This window comes from Triplophysa rosa, linkage group LG24 (genome assembly GCF_024868665.1).
Source record: "Triplophysa rosa linkage group LG24, Trosa_1v2, whole genome shotgun sequence".
NCBI classification, from domain to species: Eukaryota; Metazoa; Chordata; class Actinopteri; order Cypriniformes; family Nemacheilidae; genus Triplophysa; species Triplophysa rosa.
This window is the reverse complement of record NC_079913.1, coordinates 7417408-7432622: the sequence shown is the minus strand read 5'-3', so window position 1 is coordinate 7432622 and position 15215 is coordinate 7417408. Positions and strand designations below refer to the sequence as shown.

At 40.0% G+C, this 15215-nt stretch overlaps 1 protein-coding gene across 8 annotated transcripts in view; it reads right to left on the bottom strand.

Annotated features, from left to right (window-relative positions):
* The window catches only part of col7a1l (collagen type VII alpha 1-like), a 57562-nt gene that overhangs the window by 40174 nt on the left and 2173 nt on the right, over positions 1-15215 (bottom strand). For all 8 annotated transcript variants that reach the window (XR_008961887.1, XR_008961886.1, XR_008961888.1 and 5 more), the window contains exons 2-8: positions 13112-14257; positions 9052-9245; positions 4179-4359; positions 3857-4016; positions 2239-2332; positions 401-574; positions 121-284 (exon numbers count right to left, since the gene is read on the bottom strand). Coding sequence is in view for 5 of the 8 variants with exons in the window: in XM_057323430.1 (XP_057179413.1) it covers positions 121-284; positions 401-574; positions 2239-2332; positions 3857-4016; positions 4179-4359; positions 9052-9127 (849 nt within the window). In the remaining 3 variants the exon portion in view is untranslated. The remainder of the gene's footprint in view (positions 1-120; positions 285-400; positions 575-2238; positions 2333-3856; positions 4017-4178; positions 4360-9051; positions 9246-13111; positions 14258-15215) is intronic.

Genomic DNA, 15215 nt, shown 5'->3' with positions numbered 1-15215 from the left:
TAAAAGCCAAATCACATTTACAAATATACGTTTACTGCCCAAAAAAAACATGCGCTTCTTTCCATCTGCTCTATAGTGCTGCCTGGGGTGTGTATATGTGCACAGGCGACCGTATCTCACCTGTCTCTGCTGTGCTGGGAGCAGATGGCCCTTCGGAGACACGGGGGTGATGAGCAGCCTGTAGCCGGTTACATCTCCTGTGGCCTGACTCCAGGTCAGCTTTAGAGAGTTATAACTCAATGCGCTCACCTGCAGATCTTTAGGACCTACGATTCTCTCCACCACTACACAACAAAGAGAGAGAGTGAGGAAATAAGGAAATAATTAGAACAAGTGCAAGAACGACAGACAGTCGGATCAGATAGACAGGTAAGCTTGATGGATTTCATGGGAGTGCGACCTGGCAGGTTTTGTTTGATGGGTCGAGGAGGTTCTGAAGCTGTGAAGCAGATGCGACGAGAGAGTTTGGGAAGCAGGTGCTCAAGAAAAGAAAAATCTGGGCTGAGCATCAGATGTTCCTCGTGAGGTTCTGTAACAATTTTCCTCAGCTCTGACAGATCAGCGTTCCTCACCCCTGAAGAACAGAGCAAACATTGTTTAGTAGGAAGGACACAAAGTAGCTTTTCTATTTTCACGTCATCATTATTTATTACATGATTCTCTGAAATACTCGCATATGATTGGTTAATTGCGACATTTTGCTGTTATTTATTTAATGATATAAATACTGACCACTAACTGTAAAACGGACCAACATACAGCTGCGGACAGCACTATAATTAAGAATTAAAAGAAATTCCAAATGTTCATTCGATCAGCATTTCTAGATGTATTGGGGCCATTCCAGTCCAGTATTTGTTGAATTTTATCAAAATCAAACCTCAGGAGTGACGAAGTCTTTCAACAGCAATGTGAAAGACAGACAGCATGACAAGACAAGATAAAAGTATTTCACATAAAATAATAATTTTTCAGCTTTTCCTAAATACACGTAGAAATTTGTATTGCTTAAAGTGAATATGAATTTGTTTTCTTTGCCGTATTTGAGGTCTGAAAAAATACAGAGCATCTTTTGTCATTTTGACAAAACATTCGTGTCACCAGTTTTCATTTTCTGAAAATAAATTTAATATTGTTAATATTGGAGAAATATTGTTAGTATTTCACAAAAAGAAACAAAAATGACCATACCTAAACACCTACTTATAAATAGTAAATTCGGTAAAACTGAAAATAATTTTGAAATGGTCTCTTTATTTTTTCTGGAGCACGTTCAGTAAACACTGCACCACACTAACAGAGTTTTCTGTCATTTATAACCCAACACTGTCATACACACAAGGGGTGTATCTGACATATATGGCACTGTATGTCATCTGGTGACCATCATTAAAATGATAAAAAATGCTGGTGATGGCGTGCAACGTTTTAAAAAAGTGCTGGCAGGGAAAGAGTTAAAAACACACCGTGGAGGCCCACAGGGGGCAATCAACATTCACAGCTTAACAAATGTGTCCAGTGTGAGGCACACGAGTGACCCTCATGTGTCTCAGGCCTCAGTCTGCAGTTATCGCACAGTGTATCAGTCTTCGAACGTGTCACAGAGAGTGATGATGGGAGAACAATGTGGCACGTTGGCCTGCTGTACATATGTCTCAGATGTGGCAGACGGCCTGATTTATTCATGTCTTTATGGGAAAACTGATTAGAAAGGCAGGACACAGAATCAGTGTGTGTGTGTGCGCGCGTGTGTGTGCGTGTGTGTGTGTGTCGATGGGGGCAAGAACGAATGAGCTTGATGAAAAATTACAGCAATTAGTCGGCCACCGGGTAATGAATCATAATTATTTCAGCACTCTGGGCGTCAAAACGGAAAGAGCGAGAGAAAGTCGAGGAAACACGAGTGATGCTTGCACACACAAACATAGAGTTGATGTCTTGGTGCATTCACACAGACACGCACACGCACCCACACACACACACACGCACGCACGCACGCACGCACGCACGCACGCACGCACACACACACACGCACACACACACACACACAAACAAACACTTAGATATCTGTTTAGTGTATAGTGTTTGGTTATTTTACAACTTTCTAGTTATGCAACTTTAGAAAATTTTATTGAGAAATTGTGTATGAGGGGGCATTCAAATATTGTTGTGGTCAATGCAGAGGTCTTATATACTGTCCTAGTGAAGCACAAACAAGGTAAAAATCCAATGACTCACCCACAGCAAACAGGGAAATCCCACTGTCTGCAACTGCTGTAGCCGGACCATTGACCAGATCATCTGACTGACCAGTAGTGATCAAAACAGCAATCTGAAACCAAGAAAAAACATTGTGGGATGCATTTCATGATCCGGCATATATACAGTTACAATGCATTCTGAAACCTCCTTAAAATAAAATAGGACACATTTGCAAATGCCCATAGATGCGCCGTAGGCTTCTGAAAAACCACGAATCTTGCAAAATTCTGAGTTGCATACATAATTGTGTGTCCCTCATTGACTAAGAATTTATTTACGAGCGTAAGTGCTCAATCTGCCATTAAAGTCATCACAGTGATACAGATGCCCTTGAGTGCACGCAGCACAAATTATCATCTCATTGAATTTATAATTCCCCAAACTGCTGCGGATCCAAACCTGCAATGTCACACCGGCAAATGAGTACTATGTGAAATAAAAACATCACCTGGGTCACCAAAGGTTCACCTGCATCAGTAAAACAGGAAACAGGTCTATCTATATGCACCAGTTACAATGTGTGTGTGTGAGTGCTGTGAGTTTGAATAAAAGTTAAAATCTCTGCAGTTCATTATGAACACACACAAGTGCTCCTCACCAGGTGCTCTTCTGCAGGACCAGCAGCTGTGTGTGCTTTAGAATCCTAATCAAGCCCAAAATTAGGATGGGTGGGACACTGCGGCGCTGAGCGTGTGCACTGCAGCCAGGACATGACGTCCGGAATCAAGGGATGGATTAGAAGAGCAGCTTTCTGAGATATATTTGGAACATGCTGCTGTGAATATCTGCCAAGATTTTGAGATGGAGAATCCTTTAAATGGCATTTCGATGCTATCCTTTGATGAATTTTAGTTTTAAACAAGTTTTGACAGATTCCTAAAATATTTGTGTTTTCTCTTTATAATGACAGGAAGGTAGGCGTTGTGTCGTTTTAAATGTGGCTTCCACGCAATTTAAGGTCCAGTGTATGAAATTTAGCAGCATCCAGCGGTGAGGTTTTGAATTGCAACCAATGGCTCACTCCACCCCTCCCTTTCGAAGCACTACGGTGGCTGACAGAGGACTAAGATGTCATCACGTTTTCGCTTCTTTGCAGAAGGAGATAACTTATTTACAAAACGCTCCGTAGAGCAGTTTGTCCTTTTAGGGCTACTGTAGAAACAACATGGCGAATTGCATGCAAGGGGACCCGCTGTGTATGTAGATAGAACTCATTCTAAGGTAATAAAAACATAACGCTTCATTATGTAAGGTCTACAGTATATACACCTCTGAAGACATAGTTATGTATATTATATTGCATCTCAATAGGTCCTCCACACATTGGATCTTTAAGGCTTGCATGTGGGCATCATCTATAGACTATAGATTATAGACTATAGACTATAGATTAAATCTTCAAGACATTTGTTTAACATTTTAAATCAGTTATAAGTATTCTGTTGGTTGTATTTTGTTCAAATGTTTGTGTAACTGAAACAGGAAGTTCTTCTGGACCAGCGTTGAACCAGCACTGTTTACGTCATCCAAAGAGGTCTATAAAGAGATCTTGTCAGTAATGCGTTTTTAAGTGATTGTGAAGAAAGTGTCACACCTTTGGGGCATTGTCTCTGACGATGGCGGAGCTGAAGACAGATTCTACCAGAAACTCCAATGCCAGACCAGTGCGACTGCTTCCGCCCTCATACGGCACATCCTCCACGGCCCTGAGCACTTCCTCCAAAGTCAAGTAATCCGTCAGAGCTATACGCATCCTGCATAGAAACACAGCTGGCTGCTCACACCCATATGGAGTATGTTTTCTTACACTTATTCCTCTATGATACAACGAGCCATACACATATACAGAATTTAATGTTTCATGCCCTCATGATCATACACTTCTTATATTACATGTTAAATTCTGTTGTGTGTACCTGGGCACGTCTGAATAGACGGTCACTCCAAAGCGAACGCCCTCCTGTCCAAATACACTGCCCTGGAAAGCTCTGATGACGTCTGCTATAAACTCTTTGATCTGCTGGAAGCTGGATGGACCCACTGACCAGGAATCATCCACCAGGAACACAATATCTGCAGGCTGGGCTGTGCGACATTCTGGAAAACAGCAATTTTGTATGATGTGATATTTAGTGAAGTTGTTTTAGTTGTTTGAATACTGTAACTGTTATTACAGGAATAGACAGCTAATAGCAAGCAAGCACTAATGCATCATTTACAATCCAGTAACTACAGTATTTAGCATGATTGGGCGAAATTTGTCGTTTAAATCCTGAATAGGAATTTGTGTTGAATTGGCCCCAACAGGACACTGAATTTGATTTAAAAGAAAGAACTTACTATGTTGCAATTCAAATAAATGTGTAAATGATTTCATGACAGAGAAATCGCATGAGCCCTAAATAATAAGAAAATGTGCGGAAATACTTTATAACAAATTTACTTACTTTTTCGATTTGAAGTTTGGGAAATTTAAGAAACTGACTTTTGCCATAAGTGAAAGTTTGTGATTAAAAATCAGTCAGTAGCCAGTCATTCAATAAAAGTGTTGTTTTGAGACCTGAATTTTTTTGGCCCCATTTTGAAGACTTTGGGGTAAGTTGTAGCATCCATCTCCATCATAGACCATAAAATCAAAGTTTGCTATTTAAATCCAATTCAAATTCAGGAATTCCCAATGGTGCATGATCCTGAATGTTGATGTCTAAGTCAGTGGTTCTCAAACTGGGGGTCGTGGCCCCCTGGGGGACCCCAAGATGGATCCAGGGGGGCACAGATTTTGTGGCATTTTATGAAATATAGAAATTTATAATAGATTTTATGCAACCAATAATCAGAAAAATAAGACTACCAACCAAGAGAATTGATGTTCCAGGATTGTATAACTGAATATGCTTTTGGTTTAATTAAAATTCTAAAATTAAGATTATAAGGCTTTTTGGGGGGGGGGCCGCAAAGCAATAAACTCTACACAAAGGGGGCCTTACAATATGTAAGGCCCCCTTTGAGAACCACTGATCTAAGTTCACACCATCCATGATGTGTAATGTTGATTTATGTCTCAGCCACCATTAGATGGCAGTATATACTCAGAATAAAATCTGATTTTGAGAGAGAGACTAAAATTATGCACCATGACCTGCACTTTAGAAGCCACATCAAATAAGAACACCATCAACAAATGTAGAACAGAAGATAAATGCCGGACAGCCGGTGCTTGTGTTATGGTTTGATGACCTACTAATACATTTTGTTACATTCTGCATTTAGCAAAAATTAGTAAAACCAGATACAAAAATTTCATTTATTTTCAGACTTTGATCACTAAATACGGCTTTGGCTTTGAGGTGATTGCTCAATATTTGTGAAACTTGTGACTACTGGCACCAAGTGGACTGTAGATGTCCTCTGAATCAGACAACTCTCCAAAGACGAGCCATTTTAGACAGAAGCTAATCAGACACGGACACCACGCACTAGATTAGACTCAACAGTAGCAGACACTGTACGGCCAGATCTGGAGACAATTGTTTTACAAACCCACACCTGAACACACATCAAAACCGAAGGAGACAAGTACTGTACATCCCCAGCTTTTCAACGTCTCCGGCTCTTACGCTGAAAAAAGGGCGCTGGCGCTGCATCTAGAATGTACATTTGAAATGCACATTAGTAACTTGCTGACTGAAAAAAAAGAAAGAGGATTTTGTTTTTCTTTTCCCCAGCAATATGATAACAGAATCCATTATAAACTCGGAAGGCACAGCAAGTTTAGAAACAAAACTATATGCATTAAACACCAGGAAGTTATTGATGATGTGACAGGAATTCCGTGGAAAAAAAGTTCAGTCTCATTTAAAAGTTGCTTTAGCTGGGAAAATCTGTGCCACCCACCACATATAAAGGAAACAAATACACTAGGCTTCAGTGATTTACCACAGATATACAGCACACAGGGCACCGGGAGAGAGAGAAATGCTTTCATGGAATATGGAAGTTCTAAAGTGATCTTTCAGCCTGAAACTTTTACGGTCTAGTGAGGATATTCTCTGCAGGCAGTGCTGATGGTCCAGAGGCATTCAGCCAATGCTGGAGAATGGGGGAAAAGGATGGATTTGGCAGCTGTCCTTTTAGTCTGAGCATCTTAACTCAGGGGTGAAGATTGCATTCAGAAGTACATACTTAAACCTTCTAGGTTCAGCGGTGTGGGGTTAAAATGCCCGAAAGGTATCAGTTGGCTTTCCCTTTTATTTAACGCAATTTAGGAAGAAAGCAGTATAAAATCTGCTAAAAGTTTTGTATTCAGTAGCCTGATGTATAAATGTTGTGACGTTGTGTACGGACAAAATGGGCATTGTAATGTGCATATGCAATATTACAAGCACATATCACGATTAAAAAAGAAAATCTAGAGTAAATACAGTATGTGCATTCGCTATGGATGCTCTTGACAGTGCAAACAAATATTTTAAAGATGAATCATAAAGATATACAGCATACTGTAAATCTATATGAAATCAATTTTTTTGTAAAAAAAAAGATATACAGCCGCTGAAAAAATTAAGAGAAAATTTCAAAGACCGTTTTTCTGATGCTGAATAGCCTTCAAAGAAACTAGTACCACAGAAATGACGCACTGCAGCTTTAACTTGTTTCTTGACATTAAGTTCATTCCTTCATTCATTCTTGAGAATCACTAAATCTCAAATCCATCAGCACTGACGTCAATACCCACAAAACTTAATGGCATCAGAAAAACTCCATTCAACTTACAGCGCAATAATCACCTTCTCTTCAGCTCTTAACACGCCTGTAAAATCTTTTCAGCACCCGGGATGAACAGTGAAGCATCTCTAGTTTTACTTTCTAGATGCAACTCAATCACAGATTGCACAGCTGTATGAGGAGAGGATCAGAGTAAAATCATCTGCTGCGAGAATAAAACCATCGGCCCGTGAAGATGATGTAGCTCAACACCATACACTGTACTAGAGTATGTTTATTCAGAGCTGACTCGTGAAGTCAGAGTGAAATAAGGTTATTAAGGGGACATTTACTTAATTCTCACTGGAGACAACTCGTGATGCATTGACAGGAGCGTTACCATGACAACAGATGATTTCAAAGCAAGTGCCCGCTTGTGTGTTTACACACATAAGGTTGATTACTGGGGTTACGCTCGTGCTTTTACACTTAACTGGATGTTGATAGACACAAAGCAGGCGATATAGCGAAGAAAATACAAAGACGAGACCTGAGAGAGTGCATTCTTTCCATCTCACAGTCGAGTGTCTGTCACAGCAAACAGCCATTTTGAAGAGGTGTGGAAAATTACTGTGTTTCAGGGCATTAGTGACTGAGTCAGTAATTGGCCCTGACAGACTCTTTTAAAACCATCCTGCATGAATTCAATATGTTTCACATTCTCGCTCTTCAACTCGCGCACACACACAGCTCAAGGTGAAACGCGGAGATGGAGATGGAAATCAGAGAGGCATGCGGTGATTTAAAGCTCACGCCAGAGGTATAAGCTGCAGGAGGTGTGCAGATGCCCCACAGCAGAGCTTGCTGACTCAGGAAGCCGTATGCGGTTAGATCCATAATTTCGAACTCCCCCTGTACAGCCGACTCAGGTGTGCAGACAGACAGACGTACTGACACATATGGATGTGATTTAAGATGCACTTCCATGAAATGCCATTGCAAAAGAGCTTCCCACACCAAAGGATATTTTGGGGGATGCAAGATAAAGATAGTATGGACTAGGAGCATTTCTAGGATGTTAGTTTAAGGGGGTGGCCCAGCCCCCTACCTTGACATTAACTAATGTGGCTCAAAAAGATGTATTTCTTGCCTAGAGGTGAGAAAGTATGCAAGTTTAGATTTGGCTAACCTAACTAACATTTTTTAAAGCTTTTCTAACACAAAGTAGGTTCTGGCAAGGCCTATACAGTATATGGCCCAAGGCATGGAGAGACACAACCTATAGGAATGAAAGAGGTCGACAGATTTAAAAAAGCGATATTTTTTCTTCAAATAACCCCATTAATCTAGTGTTTAAAAAGGAGATTTTTTACTGTAAAGATGTGTCAAACTGTGCTGAGTAGAGTAGAGTAGAGTAAAGCAAAGCAAAGCAAAGCAAAGCAAACCAAAAATACAAATAAATATTCATTTACAAGTGAATAAAATAAATAATAATATTCATTTTGCAAGACCAATTATTTGTGCTATGCTACCCACATTTACTACAAACTGCATGCCAACAGTTGTCATTTGTGTTATTTTCTTTCTCTTGGGTGACTTTAAGAGAGAAACAATTTTAGGATTAAAAATGCTTTAACACAACTGAAAATGAAATCTCATTGAATCACATGAGGTATAAAAGAGCAAAATTTGAGCTATAATATTTTTCAAGATGTTTCTAATATTAAAAAATATGTTCATGGCCAGCATGGAACCTGCATCACCCACAAGAGCAGCATGGCTCAATATGTCAAGAGCTGTATGTGTACAAATCGCAATGCTACAGCTCAGGCATCAAACCTATTTTAAGGGATATTGAATAGTGTAAGGTGGCAATGTGTGAACTCACAAATATACAGGTATCTCACAAGCACATAATGAAAACTTGATCCTTTGCAATCGACTTTGATATAGAAACATTTGGGAATAGTAAACAATTACAGTCTTGTATCTTGGACTCGACTGATTGAGGAGCAGGGATATCAAGATTTCTCATGGGCCTAAAAAGAGCCAATCTCATGTAGATAGTGTTAGTCAGCAGACTACCTTCAGCTTCCGCAGAGACGCTTTGATGAGAGAGACACAGGAACAAGAGGAAGATCCACACGCTGCAAAATTCCATCTCTCTCTCTTTGTGTGTGTGTGTTGTCTCTCTCCTGGCAGATCCTCTACCCTGGACTGATGTCCTGAGACGGCCTTGTTCTCTGCTTTATCTAGCTGCAATACTTTCTCCCTTTTATCTGAAAGAAATAGAGAGATAGGTATCGTCATACATATGCATGTACACACATTCAAAATAATCATCTTGATCTGTTCTGTTAGAGGAGTCAATGTAATCGCTTGAATCTCTGTTGAAAATCGCCTGTATAATCCGCCACATTTATCCTGTCAGATATGCTTGCGCAGGCCTGCTGAGCACCAGTTTAGAAATGAATATCACTCTGATGGAGACAGAAATGATTCAAATGAAACAGAATTGTTTCTCAGAGGTTGAAAAACGGTGGTATGGCACAGTGATGAGAACAGGATTGCATTTGCTTTGTCTTTGATGCCCGGATTCAGCTAAGACTTTTTTACCATTTAATAAGAAAATAATAGACTGTGTAGCAAACAGGGCTTTGATACAAGATGATAATCTGGTGTACAACAATACATTTGAACCTTATCCAAACGAAAAAAGCAACTTTCAAGGAATAACCAAGCAGCCAGGAATTGGCATTGGAATGAGAATTGGAGAAATGTGAATCATTATTCAGAATTCATACAGACTAAAACTCAACAGCTGTATTGTGTGATTTTTCATATTTTTATGTATTACAGATTTTCTGTTTGTATGAATTATCCATAAACACATAATCATGCACACAACATATGGAACACTTTGAAAACGATTAGATGATATTCATAATAAATGTCTGAAATACGTATTGCAATTCGATAGACAATTTAGCATCCTGCGGAGAATGGCCAAGTAAAATTCTATTTCATGAATTTAAAAGCGCTCAGTGCCTTGCGTTCAGCATGAGGCTGAATTCCTCAAAATTCTTATCAAAAGACTGCAATACATTTATCATGCATTTTAAAATCTGTTCAATGCACTTTTTGAGAAGCTGAACTCATATCTATTGGGAACAAGAAGCAGGCATGAAATGTGTTTTGGTTTTATTGGATCGCTTATGCAGTTTCATGCTTTCTTATCTCAAATCATGTTTGGTTCTCTGCATACATTATCACAGAGCCTGATAGCTATGGGGTATGAATCTTCAGAGATCCTTTGAGAAACATTTGCCTCAAGGTAATAGCATTAACAGCATGTCACAATATGCAAAAAGAATATTATCAAATATTATTATTCATGTATGTGTGTTGTGTTGTGTTGTGTTGTGTTGTGTTGTGTTGTGTTGTGTTGTGTGGTGTTTTACGGTGAGCATTTCAACAAGACAGTGGATGAAGTTTTCCTCCAAAGAATATTAGTAATCCTTCTGCCTAAAATGGTCCTAGTAGGTCCTGGCACACCGATTGATAACTAGATGAAAGTCTGTCCATTACTAACATCATCACAGATGGTCAAATTGTTTTAGAGTTGTAGCAAGAAGGACCATTGGTGTTCAGCATCAATAAAAGTACAAAACATGGTCAAAATGATGTGGTCACCCAAGCACCACACCAATATGAGCATTGCTATTTGACATTTGAATTTGACAGGATTTCTAGATCTTTCTATTAGATGCGTTTAGACACAAGGGCATCTGTGATGTCAGGCAAGGATATTGAGTGATGGCTCACAATTGAACATTGACATTCCTCCCCCCAAATAATCAATAGGCTGGTCAGGTTCTTGCAACGCGGATTCAATACACCATTTTTTCAGATCTTGCTTACTGCAAAGGGTCATTGTTATACTATAACATACTTCTTTATTTGTATTATTGCTTCGATCATGAGGCTTTCAATGTTGCTTAATTTACATGTGTAAATGTACAATTTATTTCTCATGTCACAGGCAAATGTGACTTTCTTTCTTCTGCAGAACCCAAAAAGATATTTTGAAGAATGTTAGTGACTTCCATTATATGGACACAAAACCACGCAAGACATCTCAAAATATCTTTTTTGTGGTCCACAGAAGAAAGAGTCACATACAGGTTTCAAAAAACATGAAGGTGAATAAACAATGAGAGAATTTTTATTGTTGGCAGAACAATCTTAAACACAAACTTAGGCGCCAGACAATTATGAAGTCTCACAAAGACATTGTCATTCCAAATACTGTAGTAACTAACCACGTACCATATGGAATCAATGGTCTTGCACCGAACCACCGTAGCTTTGGCAGGCTACATCTGTGGGGAATATTACAACTAGCGAGTCTCTGTTCAAGCACCAGACAGGACTGTCAAACTGCAAAAACCACAGGCTTGCTAATACAATGCTTTACTGCACGACTGCCGCTTCTAATGCGATGGAAGTGGTTTGACAGTCCACAAAATTAATGTGACTGTATGGGTTTGGTGACTTGAGCAAACTTCTCTTGGGTGTACGGTGCATGGAACTCCATAAAGCATTTTTACATACTGTAGCGCTACAACTTTAAACCCTGGCAGGTGTCATCACAGGCCCTTTTAAGCAGGTCAGACAACCTTGGTGTACTCAGTTAGCTCAGAAAGACGCATGTTTTCCTATCGCAGATGCAGTGGAACGCTGCCAGACCTTTCACGGTGGAACTTAGCGGCGGCACATACCAGTCAAACTCGGTCCTGTTTGAGCACGCAACTTCACATGCTTTCATTCACCCGTTTGCACTACAGTCGCTTTACATGGACTGTGGTACTCTGGATGAGGTCGATAAGACGTTTTGGTGACGTGATACTGAATCGCCACACTCGGACTTTGGATGCCGGTGTCCGATTTAAGAACGAATCTTATTGAACGCATGGATATTTGCATCAAACGCCCAGAGCTGGAAGGTGCCACGGCCGTGACTCAGGGGATACACCTCTGTTGCCCGCCGAATCTATTAAATGCATAGCAGCTTGCATATGTCAAGCCATGCAGCAGAAAATGTAATCTCACGAGCGCAGGCTGACCTGGGAGTTGAACGTGAATTTGGATTATGCTCTTTGAAGGATTATAAAGGTACAGGAGTTGGCCTTCTCTCTCTCTACGAGTCCGTTTCTGCATTCTGCCACTTCACAGAAGATTATCTCCATAGCTGTAAATTGGATGTTCCAGCAAAACATATGATTTAAAAGTGTCCAAAAACGCTCTCGCACGCATACAGCGGGACATCAAACCAAACTGTCCGGGAACCAATATATAGAGCGCGTGCAAAAGTAAAACCCACGCAGGACACAAACAATTCCACAAAATGTGTCAACAGCTATTCATGTGCAAACATCCAAAACGTGCTTTACTGATGATTTTTCTTCTGAGATAGTGAGGGCAAGTCTCCACACAACATAACACAGACGTCCAAACACATACTATATGAAAGGCTGTGGAAATAATGCTGTTTACAGAAGCTTATCGGATGCAAAAGGCAGGCTGTCAGCGTACGTCCATGAAGTGACTTGATGACTAAAGCAACGCTGCTCGACTTTGAAGAGCACGTAAAAGCATGCACGGGGAGGAAAATGCTATCTGACTAAAGACATCACCAACACGCTCTCCATTTTGTTCAAGGCTTTTTAGTTGCATTAGCGGGGCCATTGAAGCCGTGCGAAGCGCCGGTAAATGGAGTGGAACGGCGTACGGTGAATTGCACAGTCTCTTATTTTGTTCCACAATTACCCTATCACAGAATGCATTAACAAATAAATGAACTCAAAACTGTCATACTGGTTCTGTGAGTTGAGCGAGAATTAACTTTGAAGAGAGCAATTGCAGTAGTTTAGGCACTACATGACTGGCCCACATCCAGAGCGATTGACAAAAAGAGGAAGAGAAAAGGAAAGAAGGAGAGGAACTTGGCACAGACCGAGATAGATATACAGCCCTTTGTATTGTGAAGCAATGAGCTGAAAAATGAGAGTTGTGGAAGACAGCAGATACAAATTGTCATCAATTAGAGTTACATTACAGAACACCTTTAGAGACCCAAACTCACCTCTACTACAGTACACAGAACCATGATCCTCTAACTCAGAATCGACAGCCGTCTGCTTGACTCGATCCACTGGAGATCTGTAAGATTACGCTAATAATCCAATAATCTAAGAATTGGTTATGGGATCCCCACGCTGTAGGGTACAGTCCCAGGGCAAGAGGGGTGTGAGAATCCAAGAGAGCCTCAGAGGAAAGTGTAAGAGACTGAGAGTGAATGAATGAAGCAAATACCTCTGAAGGGGAAAGTTTAGGGGGTGTGGAAGAGCTACAACAGGTTGGCTCACGGTTAAGGCAAAAGGCAACGAAAGACAGACAGGGGAGAGAGAGAAGGGAGGGGGTAGAAACAGTAAAAAAAGTGCATGAACTATAAAAGTGCTCAGTGAGCACTTGAAGGGCAAGTTGCATATTAGGTATATTTTGCAGCCACGAACAGAATCAAACTTTGTTGCTCTATGGGTATATTATGTGACCCTGTACAACAAATATTTACAGTAGGAAAATTACAAAATATTTTCACGGAACATGATCTTTAATCAATATCCTAATGATTTTTGGCATAAAAGAAAAATCGCTCATTTTGACCCATACTATGTATTTTTGGCTATTACTAGTGCTACTTAAAACTGGTTTTATGGTCCAGGGTCACATATATTTGGTGTAAGAGGTTCTAATCCTTGCAGAATCCAAATAATTTTATTAGCCGTAATATAACATTTACTTTACATTTCAAAAAACGTTTTGGTTACCATCATTAGTAGAGGAATCGCAAAGTCATTATGTGTATGACCTGTGCTTGAAGAAGTTCAGAAGGTCAGAAAGGTGGACATATTCAACAGGAAGTGTATAGCATTTTTTTAAGATCAATGTGCATCAGAAATAAGAGCCGCCTTGACCCCTGTTCAGATGCCCTCACGGCAAGCTGTGCTAGAACAGCAGGGTAAAACACAGTAAAAACACAGCAGGCCTGTTCACAAGAAAATCACATGACAGCTCTTCTTTAAGGGTCTTTCACAGGAATGCAAGGGATGGAGTTTATTGGTTCTTGCCAGCTGTCAGTCATGACACACTATAACTCAGCGAGAGCCACGTACAGACAGAGACCTGACTGCTCTGACCTCCGAGGTCAAAGGTGAAGAACGGGACCATCCTGCAGAGAAAAGAGAAAAAACTGAAGAGGCTGTAAAGTGTGCTGCATACATGTAGAAGAATGTATAGAGTCATGTTGAGCGTTAAAAGTGAGGTATTGAGTTTGTTAAAGATTTCGGGGCCTTCAGCACAAACGCTTAAAAGAAAAGTGTTTTTAAGACGAAAGTATTTTCGCCTTGATTTCCAGTAACAAACATCCCTAAATAAGAGGCTTTTACTTGGAAAGTAAACACATGCAATCTGTTTTCCAGCTAAATCCAAGTAATTTTAGTCCGAATATATGCCAGTGGTATAAGAAAAATAAACTTAATTCAAAGGAAAACAAGTTTATTAGTCTCACCCTATTGGCAAACATTTAGGCACATCTCGCTAAATTGTATTAGATTCCTCTGAAAACTAGACTGATGTGTAAAAAAGGCTCATTGTTGAATGTGCCTCATTTGCAAAACTCAATAAAATACTTGGATATTTGCTTAGCGCAAACAACCATTTTGCTTTAAAGTCCCACAGAAAGCAGGCGGTAAACAAACCTTTAATTAAAAGACATGTTTACATTTTCTATTGAGCACAGATGTAGGTATTCATCAGATAAAGGTTAAACTATGGAGAAAAGCATTTGAACCAGCCGTTCAATTTTTACACAACCACACATTTTTCAGTCAATACACAAACATATTGACCAGTGATACCAGTAGGTTGACCAATCAGAATCAAGTACTTCAGAGGGACAAATAATAATTGCAATGAACTGTTGAACCTCCAGCACACTGATATAACATCTCATCAGTTAAAAAGAATAAAATGGCACATTGTGTAATTGAAGGTCCCTCAGGCAGCCCTTGAGAGATGTTATGAAGTCACTGAGGGGGAAGGATTGGATGAATAGAAAGACACAAGGGGAGAAATGAATTCTCAACGTCCTCTTGGTTGACCCACAGGTGTGCTGAGACCTGCTGGGC